General features: G+C 43.9%; 1 protein-coding gene and 1 long non-coding RNA gene across 7 annotated transcripts in view; one reads left to right on the top strand and one right to left on the bottom strand.

Moving 5' to 3' along the window:
• ranbp2 (RAN binding protein 2) overlaps positions 1–20,915 on the top strand; it is an 80,741-nt gene extending 59,826 nt beyond the window's left edge. For 3 of the 6 annotated variants that reach the window (XM_082175164.1, XM_082175159.1, XM_082175161.1), the window contains 7 exons: positions 8,200–8,366; positions 8,450–8,591; positions 9,204–9,293; positions 17,059–17,222; positions 18,277–18,550; positions 19,297–19,631; positions 20,450–20,915. In XM_082175164.1, the coding sequence (XP_082031290.1) occupies positions 8,200–8,366; positions 8,450–8,591; positions 9,204–9,293; positions 17,059–17,222; positions 18,277–18,550; positions 19,297–19,631; positions 20,450–20,755 (1,478 nt within the window). In that variant the 3' untranslated portion in view covers positions 20,756–20,915. The remainder of the gene's footprint in view (positions 1–8,199; positions 8,367–8,449; positions 8,592–9,203; positions 9,294–17,058; positions 17,223–18,276; positions 18,551–19,296; positions 19,632–20,449) is intronic. The other 3 variants (XM_082175160.1, XM_082175162.1, XM_082175163.1) reach the window with 3 other exon arrangements.
• Positions 20,798–21,569, bottom strand: LOC309502720. The gene is made up of 2 exons (XR_014207378.1): positions 21,147–21,569; positions 20,798–20,954 (listed from the first exon to the last, which is right to left on the bottom strand). It is a non-coding gene; the product is annotated as an uncharacterized lncRNA (long non-coding RNA).
• Between the last annotated feature and the right edge of the window lie 885 nt (positions 21,570–22,454).

The following is a 22,454-nucleotide window of genomic DNA, read 5'->3' on the forward strand; positions in this document are numbered from 1 at the left end:
CTGATGGTAGAGTGTGTGTTTGCAGACTCTGATGGAGAGTGTGTGTGTGCAGACTCTGATGGAGAGTGTGTGTTTGCAGACTCTGATGGAGAGTGTGTGTTTGCAGACTCTGATGGAGAGTGTGTGTGTGCAGACTCTGATGGAGAGTGTGTGTTTGCAGACTCTGATGGAGAGTGTGTGTCTGCAGACTCTGATGGAGAGTGTGTGTTTGCAGACTCTGATGGAGAGTGTGTGTTTGCAGACTCTGATGGAGAGTGTGTGTTTGCAGACTCTGATGGAGAGTGTGTGTTTGCAGACTCTGATGGAGAGTGTGTGTGTGCAGACTCTGATGGAGAGTGTGTGTTTGCAGACTCTGATGGAGAGTGTGTGTTTGCAGACTCTGATGGAGAGTGTGTGTGTTTGCAGACTCTGATGGAGAGTGTGTGTGTTTGCAGACTCTGATGGAGAGTGTGTGTTTGCAGACTCTGATGGAGAGTGTGTGTTTGCAGACTCTGATGGAGAGTGTGTGTTTGCAGACTCTGATGGAGAGTGTGTGTTTGCAGACTCTGATGGAGAGTGTGTGTTTGCAGACTCTGATGGAGAGTGTGTGTGTGCAGACTCTGATGGAGAGTGTGTGTTTGCAGACTCTGATGGAGAGTGTGTGTGTGCAGACTCTGATGGAGAGTGTGTGTGTGCAGACTCTGATGGAGAGTGTGTGTTTGCAGACTCTGATGGAGAGTGTGTGTTTGCAGACTCTGATGGAGAGTGTGTGTTGCAGACTCTGATGGAGAGTGTGTGTTTGCAGACTCTGATGGAGAGTGTGTGTTTGCAGACTCTGATGGAGAGTGTGTGTGTGCAGACTCTGATGGAGAGTGTGTGTTTGCAGACTCTGATGGAGAGTGTGTGTTTGCAGACTCTGATGGAGAGTGTGTGTTTGCAGACTCTGATGGAGAGTGTGTGTTTGCAGACTCTGATGGAGAGTGTGTGTTTGCAGACTCTGATGGAGAGTGTGTGTTTGCAGACTCTGATGGAGAGTGTGTGTGTGCAGACTCTGATGGAGAGTGTGTGTTTGCAGACTCTGATGGAGAGTGTGTGTTTGCAGACTCTGATGGAGAGTGTGTGTGTGCAGACTCTGATGGAGAGTGTGTGTTTGCAGACTCTGATGGAGAGTGTGTGTTTGCAGACTCTGATGGAGAGTGTGTGTTTGCAGACTCTGATGGAGAGTGTGTGTTGCAGACTCTGATGGAGAGTGTGTGTTTGCAGACTCTGATGGAGAGTGTGTGTTTGCAGACTCTGATGGAGAGTGTGTGTGTGCAGACTCTGATGGAGAGTGTGTGTTTGCAGACTCTGATGGAGAGTGTGTGTTTGCAGACTCTGATGGAGAGTGTGTGTTTGCAGACTCTGATGGAGAGTGTGTGTTTGCAGACTCTGATGGAGAGTGTGTGTTTGCAGACTCTGATGGAGAGTGTGTGTTTGCAGACTCTGATGGAGAGTGTGTGTTTGCAGACTCTGATGGAGAGTGTGTGTTTGCAGACTCTGATGGAGAGTGTGTGTTTGCAGACTCTGATGGAGAGTGTGTGTTTGCAGACTCTGATGGAGAGTGTGTGTTTGCAGACTCTGATGGAGAGTGTGTGTTTGCAGACTCTGATGGAGAGTGTGTGTTTGCAGACTCTGATGGAGAGTGTGTGTTTGCAGACTCTGATGGAGAGTGTGTGTTTGCAGACTCTGATGGAGAGTGTGTGTTTGCAGACTCTGATGGAGAGTGTGTGTTTGCAGACTCTGATGGAGAGTGTGTGTTTGCAGACTCTGATGGAGAGTGTGTGTTTGCAGACTCTGATGGAGAGTGTGTGTTTGCAGACTCTGATGGAGAGTGTGTGTTTGCAGACTCTGATGGAGAGTGTGTGTGTTTGCAGACTCTGATGGAGAGTGTGTGTTTGCAGACTCTGATGGAGAGTGTGTGTTTGCAGACTCTGATGGAGAGTGTGTGTGTGCAGACTCTGATGGAGAGTGTGTGTTTGCAGACTCTGATGGAGAGTGTGTGTGTGCAGACTCTGATGGAGAGTGTGTGTTTGCAGACTCTGATGGAGAGTGTGTGTTTGCAGACTCTGATGGAGAGTGTGTGTTTGCAGACTCTGATGGAGAGTGTGTGTTTGCAGACTCTGATGGAGAGTGTGTGTTTGCAGACTCTGATGGAGAGTGTGTGTTTGCAGACTCTGATGGAGAGTGTGTGTTCTGCAGACTCTGATGGAGAGTGTGTGTTTGCAGACTCTGATGGAGAGTGTGTGTTTGCAGACTCTGATGGAGAGTGTGTGTGTGCAGACTCTGATGGAGAGTGTGTGTTTGCAGACTCTGATGGAGAGTGTGTGTTTGCAGACTCTGATGGAGAGTGTGTGTGTGCAGACTCTGATGGAGAGTGTGTGTTTGCAGACTCTGATGGAGAGTGTGTGTGTGCAGACTCTGATGGAGAGTGTGTGTGTGCAGACTCTGATGGAGAGTGTGTGTTTGCAGACTCTGATGGAGAGTGTGTGTGTGCATACTCTGATGGAGAGTGTGTGTTTGCAGACTCTGATGGAGAGTGTGTGTGTGCAGACTCTGATGGAGAGTGTGTGTTTGCAGACTCTGATGGAGAGTGTGTGTGTGCAGACTCTGATGGAGAGTGTGTGTGTGCAGACTCTGATGGAGAGTGTGTGTTTGCAGACTCTGATGGAGAGTGTGTGTGTGCAGACTCTGATGGAGAGTGTGTGTGTGCAGACTCTGATGGAGAGTGTGTGTGTGCAGACTCTGATGGAGAGTGTGTGTTTGCATACTCTGATGGAGAGTGTGTGTTTGCAGACTCTGATGGAGAGTGTGTGTTTGCAGACTCTGATGGAGAGTGTGTGTGTGCAGACTCTGATGGAGAGTGTGTGTTTGCAGACTCTGATGGAGAGTGTGTGTGTGCATACTCTGATGGAGAGTGTGTGTTTGCATACTCTGATGGAGTGTGTGTGTTTGCAGACTCTGATGGAGAGTGTGTGTGTGTGCAGACTCTGATGGAGAGTGTGTGTTTGCAGACTCTGATGGACAGTGTGTGTTTGCAGACTCTGATGGAGAGTGTGTGTGTGCATACTCTGATGGAGAGTGTGTGTTTGCATACTCTGATGGAGTGTGTGTGTTTGCAGACTCTGATGGAGAGTGTGTGTGTGTGTTTGCAGACTCTGATGGAGAGTGTGTGTTTGCAGACTCTGATGGAGAGTGTGTGTGTGCAGACTCTGATGGAGAGTGTGTGTGTGCAGACTCTGATGGAGAGTGTGTGTGTGCAGACTCTGATGGAGAGTGTGTGTGTGCAGACTCTGATGGAGAGTGTGTGTTTGCAGACTCTGATGGAGAGTGTGTGTTTGCAGACTCTGATGGAGAGTGTGTGTGTGCAGACTCTGATGGAGAGTGTGTGTTTGCAGACTCTGATGGAGAGTGTGTGTCTGCAGACTCTGATGGAGAGTGTGTGTTTGCAGACTCTGATGGAGAGTGTGTGTTTGCAGACTCTGATGGAGAGTGTGTGTGTGCAGACTCTGATGGACAGTGTGTGTTTGCAGACTCTGATGGAGAGTGTGTGTTTGCAGACTCTGATGGAGAGTGTGTGTTTGCAGACTCTGATGGAGAGTGTGTGTTTGCAGACTCTGATGGAGAGTGTGTGTGTGCAGACTCTGATGGAGAGTGTGTGTCTGCAGACTCTGATGGAGAGTGTGTGTCTGCAGACTCTGATGGAGAGTGTGTGTCTGCAGACTCTGATGGAGAGTGTGTGTTTGCAGACTCTGATGGAGAGTGTGTGTCTGCAGACTCTGATGGAGAGTGTGTGTCTGCAGACTCTGATGGAGAGTGTGTGTTTGCAGACTCTGATGGACAGTGTGTGTTTGCAGACTCTGATGGAGAGTGTGTGTGTGCAGACTCTGATGGAGAGTGTGTGTTTGCAGACTCTGATGGAGAGTGTGTGTCTGCAGACTCTGATGGAGAGTGTGTGTTTGCAGACTCTGATGGAGAGTGTGTGTTTGCAGACTCTGATGGAGAGTGTGTGTTTGCAGACTCTGATGGAGAGTGTGTGTGTGCAGACTCTGATGGAGAGTGTGTGTTTGCAGACTCTGATGGAGAGTGTGTGTCTGCAGACTCTGATGGAGAGTGTGTGTGTGCAGACTCTGATGGAGAGTGTGTGTTTGCAGACTCTGATGGAGAGTGTGTGTGTGCAGACTCTGATGGAGAGTGTGTGTTTGCAGACTCTGATGGAGAGTGTGTGTGTGCATACTCTGATGGACAGTGTGTGTGTGCAGACTCTGATGGAGAGTGTGTGTGTGCAGACTCTGATGGAGAGTGTGTGTTTGCAGACTCTGATGGAGAGTGTGTGCCTGCAGACTCTGATGGAGAGTGTGTGTGTGCAGACTCTGATGGAGAGTGTGTGTTTGCAGACTCTGATGGAGAGTGTGTGTGTGCATACTCTGATGGAGAGTGTGTGTTTGCAGACTCTGATGGAGAGTGTGTGTGTGCATACTCTGATGGACAGTGTGTGTGTGCAGACTCTGATGGAGAGTGTGTGTGTGCAGACTCTGATGGAGAGTGTGTGTTTGCAGACTCTGATGGAGAGTGTGTGTTTGCAGACTCTGATGGACAGTGTGTGTTTGCAGACTCTGATGGAGAGTGTGTGTGTGCATACTCTGATGGAGAGTGTGTGTTTGCAGACTCTGATGGAGAGTGTGTGTGTGCAGACTCTGATGGAGAGTGTGTGTGTGCATACTCTGATGGAGAGTGTGTGTGTGCAGACTCTGATGGAGAGTGTGTGTTTGCAGACTCTGATGGACAGTGTGTGTTTGCAGACTCTGATGGAGAGTGTGTGTTTGCAGACTCTGATGGAGAGTGTGTGTTTGCAGACTCTGATGGAGAGTGTGTGTGTGCATACTCTGATGGACAGTGTGTGTGTGCAGACTCTGATGGAGAGTGTGTGTGTGCAGACTCTGATGGAGAGTGTGTGTTTGCAGACTCTGATGGAGAGTGTGTGTTTGCAGACTCTGATGGACAGTGTGTGTTTGCAGACTCTGATGGAGAGTGTGTGTGTGCATACTCTGATGGAGAGTGTGTGTTTGCAGACTCTGATGGAGAGTGTGTGTGTGCAGACTCTGATGGAGAGTGTGTGTGTGCAGACTCTGATGGAGAGTGTGTGTGTGCAGACTCTGATGGAGAGTGTGTGTGTGCAGACTCTGATGGAGAGTGTGTGTGTGCAGACTCTGATGGAGAGTGTGTGTGTGCAGACTCTGATGGAGAGTGTGTGTGTGCAGACTCTGATGGAGAGTGTGTGTGTGCAGACTCTGATGGAGAGTGTGTGTGTGCAGACTCTGATGGAGAGTGTGTGTGTGCAGACTCTGATGGAGAGTGTGTGTGTGCAGACTCTGATGGAGAGTGTGTGTCTGCAGACTCTGATGGAGAGTGTGTGTGTGCAGACTCTGATGGACAGTGTGTGTTTGCAGACTCTGATGGAGAGTGTGTGTGTGCAGACTCTGATGGAGAGTGTGTGTTTGCAGACTCTGATGGAGAGTGTGTGTGTGCAGACTCTGATGGACAGTGTGTGTTTGCAGACTCTGATGGAGAGTGTGTGTTTGCAGACTCTGATGGAGAGTGTGTGTGTGCAGACTCTGATGGACAGTGTGTGTTTGCAGACTCTGATGGAGAGTGTGTGTGTGCATACTCTGATGGACAGTGTGTGTTTGCAGACTCTGATGGACAGTGTGTGTGTGCAGACTCTGATGGAGAGTGTGTGTGTGCAGACTCTGATGGAGAGTGTGTGTGTGCAGACTCTGATGGAGAGTGTGTGTGTGCAGACTCTGATGGAGAGTGTGTGTGTGCAGACTCTGATGGAGAGTGTGTGTGTGCAGACTCTGATGGAGAGTGTGTGTGTGCAGACTCTGATGGAGAGTGTGTGTGTGCAGACTCTGATGGAGAGTGTGTGTCTGCAGACTCTGATGGAGAGTGTGTGTGTGCAGACTCTGATGGACAGTGTGTGTTTGCAGACTCTGATGGAGAGTGTGTGTGTGCAGACTCTGATGGAGAGTGTGTGTTTGCAGACTCTGATGGAGAGTGTGTGTGTGCAGACTCTGATGGAGAGTGTGTGTTTGCAGACTCTGATGGAGAGTGTGTGTGTGCAGACTCTGATGGAGAGTGTGTGTGTGCAGACTCTGATGGAGAGTGTGTGTTTGCAGACTCTGATGGAGAGTGTGTGTTTGCAGACTCTGATGGAGAGTGTGTGTTTGCAGACTCTGATGGACAGTGTGTGTTTGCAGACTCTGATGGAGAGTGTGTGTTTGCAGACTCTGATGGACAGTGTGTGTTTGCAGACTCTGATGGAGAGTGTGTGTGTGCAGACTCTGATGGAGAGTGTGTGTTTGCAGACTCTGATGGACAGTGTGTGTGTGCAGACTCTGATGGAGAGTGTGTGTGTGCAGACTCTGATGGAGAGTGTGTGTGTGCAGACTCTGATGGAGAGTGTGTGTGTGCAGACTCTGATGGAGAGTGTGTGTGTGCAGACTCTGATGGAGAGTGTGTGTGTGCAGACTCTGATGGAGAGTGTGTGTGTGCAGACTCTGATGGAGAGTGTGTGTGTGCAGACTCTGATGGAGAGTGTGTGTGTGCAGACTCTGATGGAGAGTGTGTGTGTGCAGACTCTGATGGAGAGTGTGTGTGTGCAGACTCTGATGGAGAGTGTGTGTGTGCAGACTCTGATGGAGAGTGTGTGTGTGCAGACTCTGATGGACAGTGTGTGTTTGCAGACTCTGATGGACAGTGTGTGTTTGCAGACTCTGATGGACAGTGTGTGTTTGCAGACTCTGATGGAGAGTGTGTGTGTGCAGACTCTGATGGAGAGTGTGTGTTTGCAGACTCTGATGGAGAGTGTGTGTGTGCAGACTCTGATGGAGAGTGTGTGTGTGCAGACTCTGATGGAGAGTGTGTGTGTGCAGACTCTGATGGAGAGTGTGTGTGTGCAGACTCTGATGGAGAGTGTGTGTGTGCAGACTCTGATGGAGAGTGTGTGTGTGCAGACTCTGATGGAGAGTGTGTGTGTGCAGACTCTGATGGAGAGTGTGTGTGTGCAGACTCTGATGGAGAGTGTGTGTGTGCAGACTCTGATGGAGAGTGTGTGTGTGCAGACTCTGATGGAGAGTGTGTGTGTGCAGACTCTGATGGACAGTGTGTGTTTGCAGACTCTGATGGAGAGTGTGTGTGTGCAGACTCTGATGGAGAGTGTGTGTTTGCAGACTCTGATGGACAGTGTGTGTTTGCAGACTCTGATGGAGAGTGTGTGTGTGCAGACTCTGATGGAGAGTGTGTGTGTGCAGACTCTGATGGAGAGTGTGTGTGTGCAGACTCTGATGGAGAGTGTGTGTGTGCAGACTCTGATGGAGAGTGTGTGTGTGCAGACTCTGATGGAGAGTGTGTGTGTGCAGACTCTGATGGAGAGTGTGTGTGTGCAGACTCTGATGGAGAGTGTGTGTGTGCAGACTCTGATGGAGAGTGTGTGTGTGCAGACTCTGATGGAGAGTGTGTGTGTGCAGACTCTGATGGAGAGTGTGTGTGTGCAGACTCTGATGGAGAGTGTGTGTGTGCAGACTCTGATGGAGAGTGTGTGTGTGCAGACTCTGATGGAGAGTGTGTGTTTGCAGACTCTGATGGAGAGTGTGTGTTTGCAGACTCTGATTGAGAGTGTGTGTGTGCAGACTCTGATGGAGAGTGTGTGTGTGCAGACTCTGATGGAGAGTGTGTGTGTGCAGACTCTGATGGAGAGTGTGTGTGTGCAGACTCTGATGGAGAGTGTGTGTTTGCAGACTCTGATGGAGAGTGTGTGTGTGCAGACTCTGATGGAGAGTGTGTGTGTGCAGACTCTGATGGAGAGTGTGTGTGTGCAGACTCTGATGGAGAGTGTGTGTTTGCACTCTCTGATGGAGAGTGTGTGTGTGCAGACTCTGATGGAGAGTGTGTGTGTGCAGACTCTGATGGAGAGTGTGTGTGTTTGCAGACTCTGATGGAGAGAGTGTGTGTTTGCAGACTCTGATGGACAGTGTGTGTGTGTGCAGACTCTGATGGAGAAAGTGTGTGTGTGTGTGTTTGCAGACTCTGATGGACAGTGTGTGTGTCTGCAGACTCTGATGGAGAGTGTGTGTGTTTGCAGACTCTGATGGAGAAAGTGTGTGTGTGTGTGTGTGTTTGCAGACTCTGAGGTCACACTAGTGTGGGAGAAGCAGCCGACTGCAGACGAGGAGCAGAGAGCCAGACGCCTGAAGCTGCCGCCCACCTTCCTCTGCGGCGTCAGCAGCGACTCCGACTCCGAGCGACCCGACGACTTCAGCGCAGAGCTACACACACTGCAGCACGCTCAGGTCAGAGGACTTTCTGAACATTGACATGAGACGTGATAAGCAGTTGGACTCATGTGGACTCATGTGTCTTGTTCTGGACACAGGAGAAGCCGAAGCCTTCCCATGATGCAGCAGTGGAAGAGCCTCCTGCGGACGGCAGCATTGACCCCATTGACCTCTCCACGAAGAGGAGCAGCGAGAGCGAGTCCAGCTCCACTGCAGGTACACGTGTCCTCCGATGCTCGGGTCAGCGCTACACTTCTACAGCAGCGCTGCCCTGGACACACTCCAGTTTAATGTCTAGAGACTGTAAGAGCAGAGCAGCAGAGGGGCGTTTATCTGTCGTATTAAAGAAGGATTCTGACATGAAAAAACATTTCCAGAACACTGATAACTGCCTGTGATTGGCTGACACATTTGAAAACTGAAAGGAGACACGCCTGTGATTGGCTGACAACTTTGCATATGAAATAAGTACTACATGTGGAGCTCTTCTGAAAACTAAACTTCTACTCTTACAGCTGCAGAGATTATCTATTGTGAAAGGTGTTGATTACAGCATTAGATTTAGATCGTCTCATGTTGCATCAAAGATAGCCAATCACAGTCATGTCTGCGTACTCTCACGAATGCTTTCATCATAACACAGTGCAAACACGATATAAATAAGAGATTCATCTTGCAGCATAGACAGTCATTGATTATAACAAGAGAGCAGAACTCACTGAATGAAAACGCACTGACACGACGATAAGACAATGAGAAACAGTTCAAGTGTTTTTAACCAAAAATAAGGAGCAACATTTGCCTTCTGAATGTTTGTGTTCGGTCTCGTCTGACGTCTTTGCTCTTCTCCAGCAGGTCTTCCTTTTGCATTTGCATCTGAGAGTGCGTTTACATTTGCAGACCTGGCAAAGACTTCAGGAGAATTTGCCTTTGGCAAAAAAGGTGAGTTCTGTTTACATCTTAACCAGTGTTAAACCAGTGTGTCTGACTGACTCATTAGATTTTATTTTCCATAATAAAGGGTCAACACACAGGAGCCAGTGTTCTCACCTAATACAGGACATCTCAGTTCGGGACGCACTGATGCCGATGCTTACGTTTAGCGCTGTAGCTATCGGTTATTTTAGTCATCGATTATTCCATCGAGTAATCGGATAACAAAATTGTGGTAATATAAATGGTGGTAGTGGCGCAGTGGATAAGACACATGCCTTTGGTGTGAGAGACCCGGGTTCGAATCCACTGTGAGACACCAATGTGTCCCTGAGCAAGACACTTAACCCCTAGTTGCTCCAGAGGCGTGCGACCTCTGACATATATAGCAATTGTAAGTCGCTTTGGATAAAAAGCGTCAGCTAAATGAATAAATGTAAATGTAAATAAATAGATCCAAGTGAACAACTGCCTTTAAAATGACTTAAAATACAAATAGCGAACACTTTACAATATGGTTCATTAGTTAACATTAGTTTACTACCTCAGTTAACATAGATCGCGTAGCCTTAGAAAACGGTGTAATAATGCATGAAACAGAAGTCTCTCTCTCTCTCTCTCTCTCTCTCTCTCTCTCTCTCTCTCTCTCTCTCTCTCTCTCTCTCTCCTCTTTCTCTCTCTCTCTCTCTCTCTCTCTCTCTCTCTCTCTCTCTCTCTCTCAAGTCAAGTCAAGTCATCTTCATTTATATAGCGCTTTTAACAACGTAGATTGTTTCAAAGCAGCTTCACAGAGATAAGCGTATAATTTAAGGTAACAGAGATTGTTTTGGCTTTATAGCAGAGTTAAGTTATTTTCCATCTAAAGTTAGTTTTGATTGATTTGCTTCCGTCGCAACGATCATTTGTTTTTAAATTAGGGGCCGCTAAGACGACACCATTCCCTCTACACAGACTTTAAACGCGAACCTGTGAGAAACGCTGATGGCGTTCACATGCGCATTTAGAATGGGTTCTATAGTTATGTGCATTTGAAATTACGCAGGTTTGGATTTTCCCTACAAGCCAAGCCTAAAAGCCAAAGTAAAAGTACTTGTCTTTCCTTATAAATTTTGATAAAGAATTTTATTTTATTTTGTCGCTTAGGGGTAGGAACGCGAAACGAATTTTCCCGACAACGCCTTATCTGTAGAGTGGTAGAGGGATCCTCCATAGGGACAGACTAGTTGAAACTTCAGCACTGCGTTGTCATCGGGTCCAGGCGAAGGTCCATCGTCAGATCTGGATACGGCCCGGATCCGGCAGGCTGCAGGAAAACCTCGGGATAAACACAGACACTAAAATTAGCGTAGATGCCATTCTTCTCATGATGTAACGAGTACATCAGGATTTATGGGAAGTGTTCCCGGTTCCGGCTGACCTAATCTATGCAGCCTAACATTAAATTATAGAAGTCTATAATGTATTATGTGAATGCTAGGTCAAAGAGATGTGTCTTTAATCTGGCTTTGAACTGACAGAGTGTGTCTGCTTCCCTGACAATGGTAGGAAGACTGTTCCAGAGTTTTGGTGCTAAATAGGAAAAGGATCTACCGCCAGCAGTCGATTTTGATATTCTAGGTATTATCAACTGGCCGGAATTTTGAGATCGCAATAGACGTGAAGGACTATAATGCGTTAAGAGCTCGCTCAAGTACTGCGGAGCTAAACCATTTAGTGCTTTGTAAGTAATCAGCAATATTTTAAAATTTATGCGATGTTTAATAGGGAGCCAATGCAGTTTTGACAGAACTGGGCTAATATGGTCATACTTCCTGGTTCTGGTAAGAACTCGAGCTGCTGCGTTTTGAACCAGCTGTAGTTTGTTTATTAAACGTGCAGGGCAACCACCCAGTAGAGCATTACAATAATCTAGCCTTGAGGTCTCTCTCTCTCTCTCTCTCTCTCTCTCTCTCTCTCTCTCTCTCTCTCTCTCTCTCTCCTCTTTCTTTCTCTCTCTCTCTCTCTCTCTCTCTCTCTCTCTCTCTCTCTCTCTCTCTCTCTGTGCGCATGCGCGACTGGTGCGGGTGATTGAGTGAGCGCGTGTCTGAGAGTGTTTGGTGAGTGATTGCGATCTTTTGCTCTATCTTTTCTTATTTGATGTTTATATAGTTTATAGTTAGTAATTTTAGGAAAACATAGTTAGTGGGGTGGTGGAAGTTTACAGCGGCCGGATTTGTTTCCATTTCTGGCCGGTGTGGCGTTTAGACGAAAATGACGTTCAGTCAGTTGACGCGCCGGCATGGCATTAAGATACCGGTCGGGGTGGAATGCTCCGTTGAGGAATGTAGTCTCGCAGTTGGAGAGATTGTTGGGCATAGTTGCATTAAATCGGCGTCAAGAATGAACAGTGCAGTTGTATTGTTTTTGGAGTCAATTGACAAAGTTAATCAAGTTGTTGAACAAGGGATTGTAATCAAAGACGAACATATTGGAATTTTCCCGCTTGTTAATCCAGCTAAAAGAGTTGTGATTTCAAACGCACCGCCGTTTATTAGTGACGAGATTTTAGAACGTGAATTGGCAAGACACGGGCAAATAGTTTCGGCAGTAAGAAAGATTCCACTGGGGTGCAAATCCCCTCTTTTGAAACATGTCGTGTCTTTTCGTAGACAACTTTTCATGATTCTGAAGGGGGATGCAGAAGAATTAAATATAGTGCTGAAGTTTAAAGTAGAGGGTTTTGACTATGTGGTTTTTGCCACAACTGAGACGATGAAGTGTTTCAGGTGTGGGGGGGTAGGACATCAAGTTCGTTTTTGTCCAGAGCAAAACAATGCTCCCCAAAGGGATGTAAATAAACAAAATGTGATTCAGGCTGAAAAAGAAGCAGAGCCAACCTTAGGTGCACAAGTGTCTGGTGAAAGTGCAAACACTGATAAAGGAAAAAGTACTGAGGGTAAGGAAAAGGGAAATGAGATTGATCCAAAGGTACTGGATGGTGAAATGATAAAAGTTGTGATAGAAGCTATAATAGATGAGGAAAGTATAATGATGGAGGAGGAAGAATTGGTATTTAAAATCCCTGTAGTGAAAAGGAAATCCAGACAAAAGGAAGGGGGGTCAAAATTAAAGAAACAATTAATGAACAGCCAAGAGTCAATAAAAGATGGGGAAGGTAATAGTTCGGAGGACGCTTCTGATGACTCATCTACTGATGTTTCTGTGGTCAGTTCTTGTGAAATAGATCCTTCAGACACTGTGGTGTCTCTGAATGAGAGCCAAGGGCCTAGTGGGTATAGTCTTGAAAAGGTACAACGGTTTTTGATCATTACAAAAGGCAAACGGAATGTGGTGATAGATGATTTCTTTCCGGATCGTAAAATTTTCATTGAGTCGGCAAATTTCTTAATGAGAGAAAGAGGGGAAGAAGGACTATCAAGTCAAGATGTCCACAGATTGAAAAAAATTGTACAAAAAGTGCGTGCAGATCAAATTTAACTGAAATGAAAAGAAAAACTTTTACTGATTTTTGTTTCTTTTTTTTTGTTTTGTAATTGATGATTGGATTTTTTTACATTTTATTTATGATTGATTTGAAGTTTTCAACTTTAAATCTGAATGGAGCAAGAGATATTAGAAAAAGGAGTCAATTGTTTCAATTAATGAAAATGAAACATATAGATATTTTTTTTGCTCAAGAAACCCATAGTGACATGATAAATGAAGTGAATTGGAGAAGAGAATGGGAGGGTACGGCTATTCTTAGTCACAAAAACAGTACAAGTGCTGGTGTAGGAGTTTTCTTTGCAAAAAATTGTTTGCCAATCTCATATGAGGTGGAAGAAATTGTGGAAGGAAGACTTTTAAAAGTTAATGCAAAATTTGATGTTGCAACTTTTGTTTTAATAAACGTGTATGCTCCAGTTATGGCAACTGAGCGATTGCTGTTTTTAGAAACATTGTTAAATACTGTGCAAAATTGTGATCCTGACCATTATCTCCTGATTGCAGGGGATTTTAATTGTACTGCGATGGATATAGATAGAAACCATCTAGAACCTCATACAGCTTCCAGGTTGTCGTTGAACCGTTTTATTGAAACTAATGATTTAGTGGATGTGTGGAGAAACTTGAACAGTAAAGTTAAACAATACACATGGGTACAAATAAGAGAAAGGGTAGTTTCAATGGCAAGACTGGATAAGTTGTATTGTTTTAAACATCAAGTACAAATTGTAAAAACATGTTGTATTAGCCCTGTTTGTTTTTCTGACCATTCCATGGTGATAGCAAGTGTATTCTTAAAGTTTCTGAAAGTAAAAAGTGCATATTGGATTTTTAATAGTGCTTTGTTGCAAGATTTACATTTTAAGAATTGTTTTGAGTTTTTTTGGTAGGAATGGAAGGTTAAAAAGTCAATGTTTTCAAGTGTACAACAGTGGTGGGATGTGGGAAAGAAACAAATACAACAACTCTGTGGGCAATACAATTTCAATGTCACCCAGAATATGTCTAAAAAAATTTGCATTTTGGAAAATGATATTTTAGAACTTCAAAATGTATGTGATTCTACAGGAAATCAAGTGAATTCTCTTATTGGAAAAAAAGCGGAATTAAGAGATCTGCTCGGTAGTAAAGCACAGGGGGCATTGATCAGGTCTCGTTTTCAGAATTCTTCTGAAATGGATGCTCCTTCCAAGTTTTTCTTCAGCTTGGAAAAGAAAAATGGCCAAAGTAGAATCATTCACTGTCTCCGGTCAGCCAATGGGCAAGAGCTCACTGAAACTGCTGATGTGCGCAGGAGGGCTGCTGATGTGCGCAGGAGGGCTGCTGACTTTTATAAGGACTTGTTCAAATGTGAGTACAATGAGGACCAAGAGCTGGTACAAGATTTTCTCGGAGGCCTACCTCAAGTGCAGGAGGAGGCAAAAGAAAAGTTGGTGAGCCAACTGACTCTGGGAGAATTGCATACAGCTTTAATGAGCATGGAAAACGGTCGGGCTCCAGGGTTAGATGGTCTGACGGTTGATTTCTATAAAGCTTTCTGGGATTTGGTGGCCAATGACTTGCTGGAAGTTTTCTGTGACAGCATTGCCAGAGGACAGCTGCCTTTGAGCTGTAGGAGGGCAGTTTTGACCCTCTTACCCAAGAAAGGAGATCTGAAAGAGATCAAAAACTGGAGGCCTGTGTCCTTGCTTTGTGTTGATTTTAAGATATTATCAAAGACTTTGGCCAACAGGTTGAGAATAGTGATGGAGCAAATCATACATGCGGATCAGTCATACTGTGTACCGGGCAGATCAATCACAGAAAACATTGGTTTAATTCGAGATATTTTTGAGATAGCAAAAATTACAGGCAAGAAATTTGGTATGATTTCGCTAGACCAAGAAAAGGCCTTTGACCGAATTGAACACCAATATTTATGGAATGCGCTTGATTTTTTTTTTGGGTTTCCTTCAATTTTTATTAAAATGGTTAAAGTATTGTATGGTGACATTGAAAGTGTAGTTAAGGTCAATGGTGGCTTGAGTGTTCCTTTGAAAGTTTAAAGGGGAATTAGGCAAGGTTGTGCAATGTCAGGGATGTTGTATTCAATATCAATTGAACCGTTTTTATGTAAATTAAGAGATATTTTAGAAGGAGTGTCTTTGTCTAGTGAACAGTTTTTGTTTATCTGCTTATGCGGATGATGTAATTATAGCTGTTAAAGGAAGTAGTGATGTGGAAAAAATCCAAGGGGTGGTAGAGAGGTATGGTAAAGTATCTTCAGCAAGAGTAAACTGGGCTAAATGTACTGCATTGGAAGTAGGTGGGTGGATTCAAGGAAAACCAAATTTACCAGGTGGAATGTCATGGGTTACAGGGGGTGTTAAATATTTGGGAGTACATTTGGGTGATGATCAAACCATTATGAAAAATTGGGATGGTGTTATGGAGATGGTTGAAGGAAGACTTAAAAAATGGAGGTGGTTATTGCCACAAATGTCATATAGAGGACGTTCCTTAATTATTAACAATTTGTTAGCAGCAACATTGTGGCACCGTGTAGCAGTACTTGAGCCTCCTGCAGGTCTTCTGTCAAGAATCCAGGCTTTAATGGGTGATTTCTTTTGGAATAAGAAGATGCACTGGGTGCCACAATGTGTGTTATTTCTAACAAGGGATGATGGTGGACAAGGTCTTCTGCATCTAGAAAGCCGTAAAACAGCGTTTAGATTACAGTTTGTTCAGAAACTGCTGTACGGTCAAAATAAGGTATGGGAAGCAGGAATACATTTTATTTTGGAAAAAGTTGGAGGTTTGGGGTTAAACAAAAGTCTTTTTTGGATTAACTGTGAAGCGGGAGACATAAAAGGCCTTCCCTTATACTACCGTAGTGTTCTAAAAGCATGGTCATTAGTAAGAACTGTAAGGACTATGCCTATGACATCTCTTCATTGGCTTCTTGAAGAACCTTTAGTTAAAGGTGCAAGACTGGATGTTGCCAGACAAACAATGCCTGGAATGATGAAACTATTAATAACAGGAAAAATGATCACCTTATGGCAACTACTGGAGGTTGTTGGAAATGACTTTGATGACGTGAATGCCCTGGCACAATGTTTGGGGCTCCGGTCACAGAGAGTGGTGGATCGTTTCTTGGACAATGTTAAAAAAAACTCTCAATGATGAAGATAAGCTTTTAATTAGTGAATTTGGCAGTGGACGATCTGCACCAGAAGTAAATGACATTTTTCCAAACATGGACATTTCACCAGAGTTTACTGAAGAAGAAAGTTCTCATCTTTTGCTTGGGACAAAAGGTTTGGAAAGGTTGTATTTTTGCTCTGTGAATGGAAAAAAGTTGTATGAATTATGTGTTAAAATGTTAAATAAGGAAAAATTTAAAGTGCGGGTTGAAACGCCATGGGCTGTTCATTTTGGTGTTGAAAATGATTGTAAACCTGTGTGGAGAAGTATATACAAGCCACCATTGACCAAAGCAAATGGGGATTTGCAGTGGAGAATACTGCATGGTATTGTTGCTGTAAATGCGTTTGTTAGCATAATTAATTCAGCAATTGATAGCAAATGTCCGTTTTGTGATCAGAGGGAAACTATTTTTCACTGTTTTGTACATTGTGACAGGCTTAACTTGTTTTTGATGCTTAATTTCATGTTTGTGGGTTTTAAAGTAGTGTTTTCAAAGGTTGGTTTTATCTTTGGTTTCAAGTTTTGGAAAAAAAAGAGAAAAAAAGGGCAGCTTGTTAATTTTGTGATTGGAAAAGCGAAAATGGCTATTTATTTGACAAGAAAGGAAAAAATAGATGGTGAAGTTGGTCGGGATGTTGTACAAGTTTTTAAGAGTTTAATAAAAGTAAGAATTAGATTTGATTTTTTATTTTATAAAACCATGAAGAATATAGAGGAATTTGAAAATGTATGGAATTGCAAAGAAATGTTGTGCTTTGTTAGAGATGGTGAAATTAATTTTTGCTAAATGTCTTGAGTAAAGTGTATGTTTGTTAATTGTTTTTAAATGATTTAATAAAGTGCTATAAAATCTCTCTCTCTCTCTCTCTCTCTCTCTCTCTCTCTCTCTCTCTCTCTCGTCTCTCTCTCTCTCTCTCTCTCTCTCTCTCTCTCTCTCTCTCTCTCTCTCTCTCTCTCTCTCTCTCTCTCTCTCTCTCTCTCTCTGTCTGTCTGTTTTTATAAGCCACTCATATGTGTTTGTACACACTGCTGCTGTCAGTATAGCTTTTGGCAGTGTAATGTTTTTAGTGTTTTCACACGCTCATGTTTATTTCTGTAGATGCAGATTTTGCGTGGTCAAACGCCGGTGCCACGGTCTTCGGTAGTGCACCAGTGCGAAATGAAGGAGCGGAAGCACACAATGAAGGAGAAGAGGAGGGCAGTGATGACGAATCTCCCCGTAATGAGGAGATCCACTTTGAGCCGATCGTGTCCTTGCCAGAGGTGAGTGTGTGTGTGTGAGGTGAATCCAGGGCCGCACGATTAATCGGAATTAAACCTGAAATCAGTTTTATATGTGCAGTGTGTTTGCTGAAGCGCAGCACTGAGATCAGAGCGGATCCATCAGTTTGCAGTGAATCTGCTCCATCTCAGCAAGCACTGGGAGTTTGAGTCACTCATAACCTGCATCTTTCCACACTTGCAGCATTTACAAACCTGTTTTCCAACAAATGAGAACATTTAATTAAATGTTTTACTCACTTCACTTCATAACGGCAGTCGAGTGTTTGAATAACTAACATTTGTGGTGTAACGTGGCTTCATATTAGATTGAGACAGAATGATATTATTTGTATTGTATTCTAAAGGCTATTTCAATTAGTATTACATTATAAATGTACTTTAAATACCCAAGATAGCTTAAACACAGATGAACCATATATTGTCGTAATCGTGTTTTTCATGTTCCGTCATTTTATTCTGCTACGCTGGATGCCTTTAAACATCAATGAAGGAGAAGAGGCTATGGTTTAATATGGCTATGATTTACTTAAATGTGAGCGCTGAAAATGCAAAAACATGATGCTGTTGCGCCTTCTACTGGCCCAGGCTTTCACTGTTATATGATTGTATTCAGAAAGTTTTGATGCCATTTTTTTTTTTTTTTTTTACCTCCGTATAATGTGTAAATCGTGTTAAGAAGTGCAGCGCTGTTTAGTTTACAGATCTAACCGGGGTAACCACTGTATTTCTGCTGTCCCATCTACACAATCCAAGAGAGTGAAATTTCACTCAGCACGTCTGCACATCTAAACATCTGAAGCATACATTTTAAAACTAATATAAATATAATTTATAATTTTGTCTCATCCCTTTTCTTAAAGGTTTAACATTTATAAAACGTTGTTTTTGTCAGAGCCTGTGTTTGAGCTTGTAACAACGGTAACGGTTACATTTAGAGGTTATGCATCTCCTCGCCATTAGGGGGCACTAGCCTCCCTCTTCGATGGGTATTTATACAGGTAGCTGACTTGACGTGTTATCGTGACTCCTGCAGGTGGAGGTGAAGTCTGGCGAGGAGGATGAGGAGATCCTGTTCAAAGAAAGAACCAAACTCTACCGCTGGGACCGCGAGCTCAACCAGTGGAAGGAGCGCGGCGTGGGAGACATCAAGATCCTCTTCCACCCCCTCAAGAAGTGTTACCGTGTGCTGATGAGACGCGAGCAGGTGCTGAAGGTCTGTGCTAACCACACCATCAGCCAGAGCATCGAGCTCAAGCCCATGAACACCTCGGCCAACGCGCTGGTGTGGACCGCCACCGACTACTCAGGTACAGCCCTCGCACTGCATCCACTGGAAACTAGGGCTGGCAAAATGGCGGAAAAGCTAAACTCGAATTTCTTTCTTAAATATTGGCAAAATTCGAATTATATTCAAATTCTTTAGGCAATACTTAATGTTACAGGGAAAAAGTACTGTATTGTCTCCTATGCCCACAAGAGGGCACAAGTGAGCGCAATAAGCAATTATAAACCAAATCAAGCATTGCAACTTTTGGAAATGAAATTACTGTAAATAAATTTTAACTTTTTAAAGTGCATTAACTTTTGAAACGATTGTTCTTAAATAAAAAATAATTTCTTTATTGTGCATGCAAGAAAAATTAGGTTACAGTAGTGCATAAAACTGTTTGTGCATCAGTTACTAGAGAAAACACACTTTCAACACACAGCGTAATGAACTACATGAACACATTAGCAAATTTTCATTCAGAAACACTTCACTACATCTACATATAGTTCATCAAAAACACCAGATGCTCAACTTGATCTGAGCGAGTGCTGAGCGCTTTCTGTTGGCAATGCTTCCAGCTGATGAACACACACACTCAGCTCTGACCGATGTGTAAGTGTGTCGTTGCACGATTTTTGTCGTCAGCAGGAAGCCTTTTCCCATTAGAATCTGCAGTATTTTTTTTAATTCGATGAATATTTAAAAAAATATATTTTTATTTGACAGCCCTAGTGGAAACTGTGCTGGCCAGTGTTGTTCACATGTGTGTGTTCCCACAAACAGAGGGAGACGGGAAGGTGGAGCAGCTCGCGGCCAAGTTCAAGACTCCAGAGCTTGCCGAGTCCTTCAGACGAGCGTTCGTCGACTGCCAGAGCCACATGTCAGGGGCCGACAGCGCTCAGGTGTCCGTGGCCGAGGCGCATTCACAAGACTCCAACCCTGTGGTGTTCTTCAACATGGCTGTCGATGGCGAGCCAGCTGGGAGAATCGTCATGGAGCTGTTCGCTCACATCGTTCCCAAAACGGCGGAGAACTTCCGGGCTCTCTGCACGGGCGAGAAGGGCTTCGGTTTCCAGAGCTCCGTCTTCCACAGGATCATCCCTGACTTCATGTGCCAGGTGAGGCCGCACCATCTAAAAACACAGCATGTCTCCTTAAAAAATCATAACATTTAAGGCTTCAAATATGTTCTCACTAAATGTAAAAGTTTACATTTAGGTCTTAGTTATCGCTTCAAGAGGTCTTAAATTTGGGGACTAAAAAACAGTAATCATGGTGCTCTGTTTACCGGGGTAACCGCTGTATTTCTGCGGTTTCATAAGCGCCATCTACTGTCAGAGAGTGAGTCTGAATTATCATTTCATAAACACTTTTTTTTTTTCTCTTAAATTCTTAAAGCATTCATTTCGATTTGAAATGGGACCTATTATGTCACTTTTTACAAGATGTAATATAAGACTCAGGTGTCCCCAGTATGTGTCTGTGAAGCTCTAAATACCCCACAGATCATTTGGGGGAAAACGCATGCAATAATAAATGCAAATGAGCTGCTGCTCCCCGCCCCCTTTCCAGAAGAGGGCGGAGCCTGTACAGTTCGTGCTTCGGATACTCAATAACAAAACTGGAGAATCTCACAGTAGCCAAAATGTCTGAAACTTGTCAGTAGCGATGTTCAGACTTACATGTTCGAACCGGGGTCACTGATGGAGAGAATTTATGTACTGTAGTTGTTGTGGAGTTAACTTAAATTCCACATATGGATTAGCATGTTCTGTCATGATCATCTGTAAGTTGTTGTACAGGTGCTCATGTGGGAACTGTAGTGGGATGTTATATGGAGAATATAACTAAATGAGTGGGTGGATTTTCCCATTATAGGCTGGTTTTTAACGCACAAAGGTAAATTAAAGGTGAATTATCTTCTGTTGTCTCTCAGGGTGGCGACATCACCAGCGGGGACGGGACGGGAGGACGGTCCATCTACGGAGGGAAGTTTGAGGATGAGAACTTCGAGGTGAGGCACACGGGCCCGGGACTGCTGTCCATGGCCAACCGCGGCAGAGACACCAACAGCTCGCAGTTCTTCATCACACTCAAGAAAGCAGAACACCTGGACTTCAAGCACGTGGCTTTCGGCTTCGTCAAAGAAGGCATGGATGTGGTGAAGAGAATAGCAGAGCTGGGCACTAAGGACGGCAAACCCACTAAAGCCATCACTGTCTCAGACTGTGGACAGTTGTAAACTTTTCTACTTTTGGCAAACTTCTGTTCATGTTAGACATTGTTCCTTGAACTTTTGTGTAAATGTGTGGGAGATCTTGTACATGCAGTGGTTTTATTTTTGTCCTGTTTGTATTAGACTGCATTAGTTGACAATAAAATTTATGCTTTGCAAAAAAGAAGTTACTTTTATTATGAACACTTGTTTACCCCAGAGTTACCTCGATGTGGATTGAGTTTACCCCAGAGTTACCTCGCTGTGGATTGAGTTTACCCCAGAGTTACCTCGCTGTGGATTGAGTTTACCCCAGAGTTACCTCCATGTGGATTGAGTTTACCCCAGAGTTTCCTCGATGTGGATTGAGTTTACCCCAGAGTTACCTCCATGTGGATTGAGTTTACCCCAGAGTTACCTCCATGTGGATTGAGTTTACAGGGACTTTCTCAAGGTTGGCTTAGCTTGCATTTCACTAGTTATACAGTGTCATTATTGATGATGAAACAATTGAATACAACTACAGGAGAAATAGAGCAGCTTGGCTTCACTTTATCCAGAAGAGTTTCACTGTTTCAAGAAAACTGGTAACCAGTATTTAATATACCGCTGTATAACCAGCAGAGATCAGGAGTCATTATTTGTTCAGTAAATCCACACTTTTTTTTTTCTCTGTACTTCATAGGTAAGACCTACATGAAATTGACCAAAAATGTATTGATTAAATATCAAAGCATACCTAATTTCAAGTACACTATCATTTTTTGTTCACAATTGTGAATTTAAATAAGCGAGGACATCATGAATCCATCTTCCATAAGATAAGCCTATTAAAAGTGTTTATTTTAAACCTGTCTGGTGGATTGTGGGGTCAGAAAGCCTCAAAACTAAAATCAAACTGTTCTGACATCACATGTTTGGGAGAGTTTAAAGAAAAATAATAAAAATCCCAAAACAAACTCCAGCATATTCAGTTGTCAGACACCATGGGGAACATAAGAGGTAACCCATGCCCACGGTTCAATACACTGCTGGATCTTTAATGTTGTGGGCTATATGTTCTGCTGGAGGTCCTGGACTTCTTGTTCTGATACATGGTATTATGGATTCTAGCAAATACCAACAGATAAGAATTCTAAACCTGACGGCCTCTGAGTTTGAGTGGGCTGAACTGAAGAGAAGGAGCTGTCAATCTGAAGGATCTGGAGAGATTCTATATGAAGGAATGAAGGATCTGGAGAGATTTTGTATGAAGAAATGAAGGAACTGGAGATATTCTGTATGAAGGATCTGGAGAGATTCTGTATGAAGGAAAGGAGGATCGGGAGAGATTCTGTATGAAGAAATGAAGGATTTGGAGAGATTCTGCATTAAGGAATGAAGGATCTGGAGAGATTCTGTATGAAGGAATAAAGGATCTGGAGAGATTCTGTATGAAGAAATGAAGGATCTGGAGAGATTCTGTATGAGGGATTTGGAGAGATTCTGTATGAATGATCTGGAGAGATTCTGTATGAAGGAAAGGAGGCTCTGGAGAGATTCTGTATGAAGAAATTAAGGATCTGGAGAGATTCTGTATGAAGGAATGAAGGATCTGGAGAGATTCTGTATGAAGAAATTAAGGATTTGGAGAGATTCTGCATTAAGGAATGAAGGATCTGGAGAGATTCTGTATGAAGAAATTAAGGATCTGGAGAGATTCTGCATGAAGGAACTGGAGAGATTC

The sequence above is a fragment of the Leuciscus leuciscus genome (genome assembly GCF_965113295.1).
Source record: "Leuciscus leuciscus genome assembly, chromosome: 7".
Taxonomy (NCBI): Eukaryota; Metazoa; Chordata; class Actinopteri; order Cypriniformes; family Leuciscidae; genus Leuciscus; species Leuciscus leuciscus.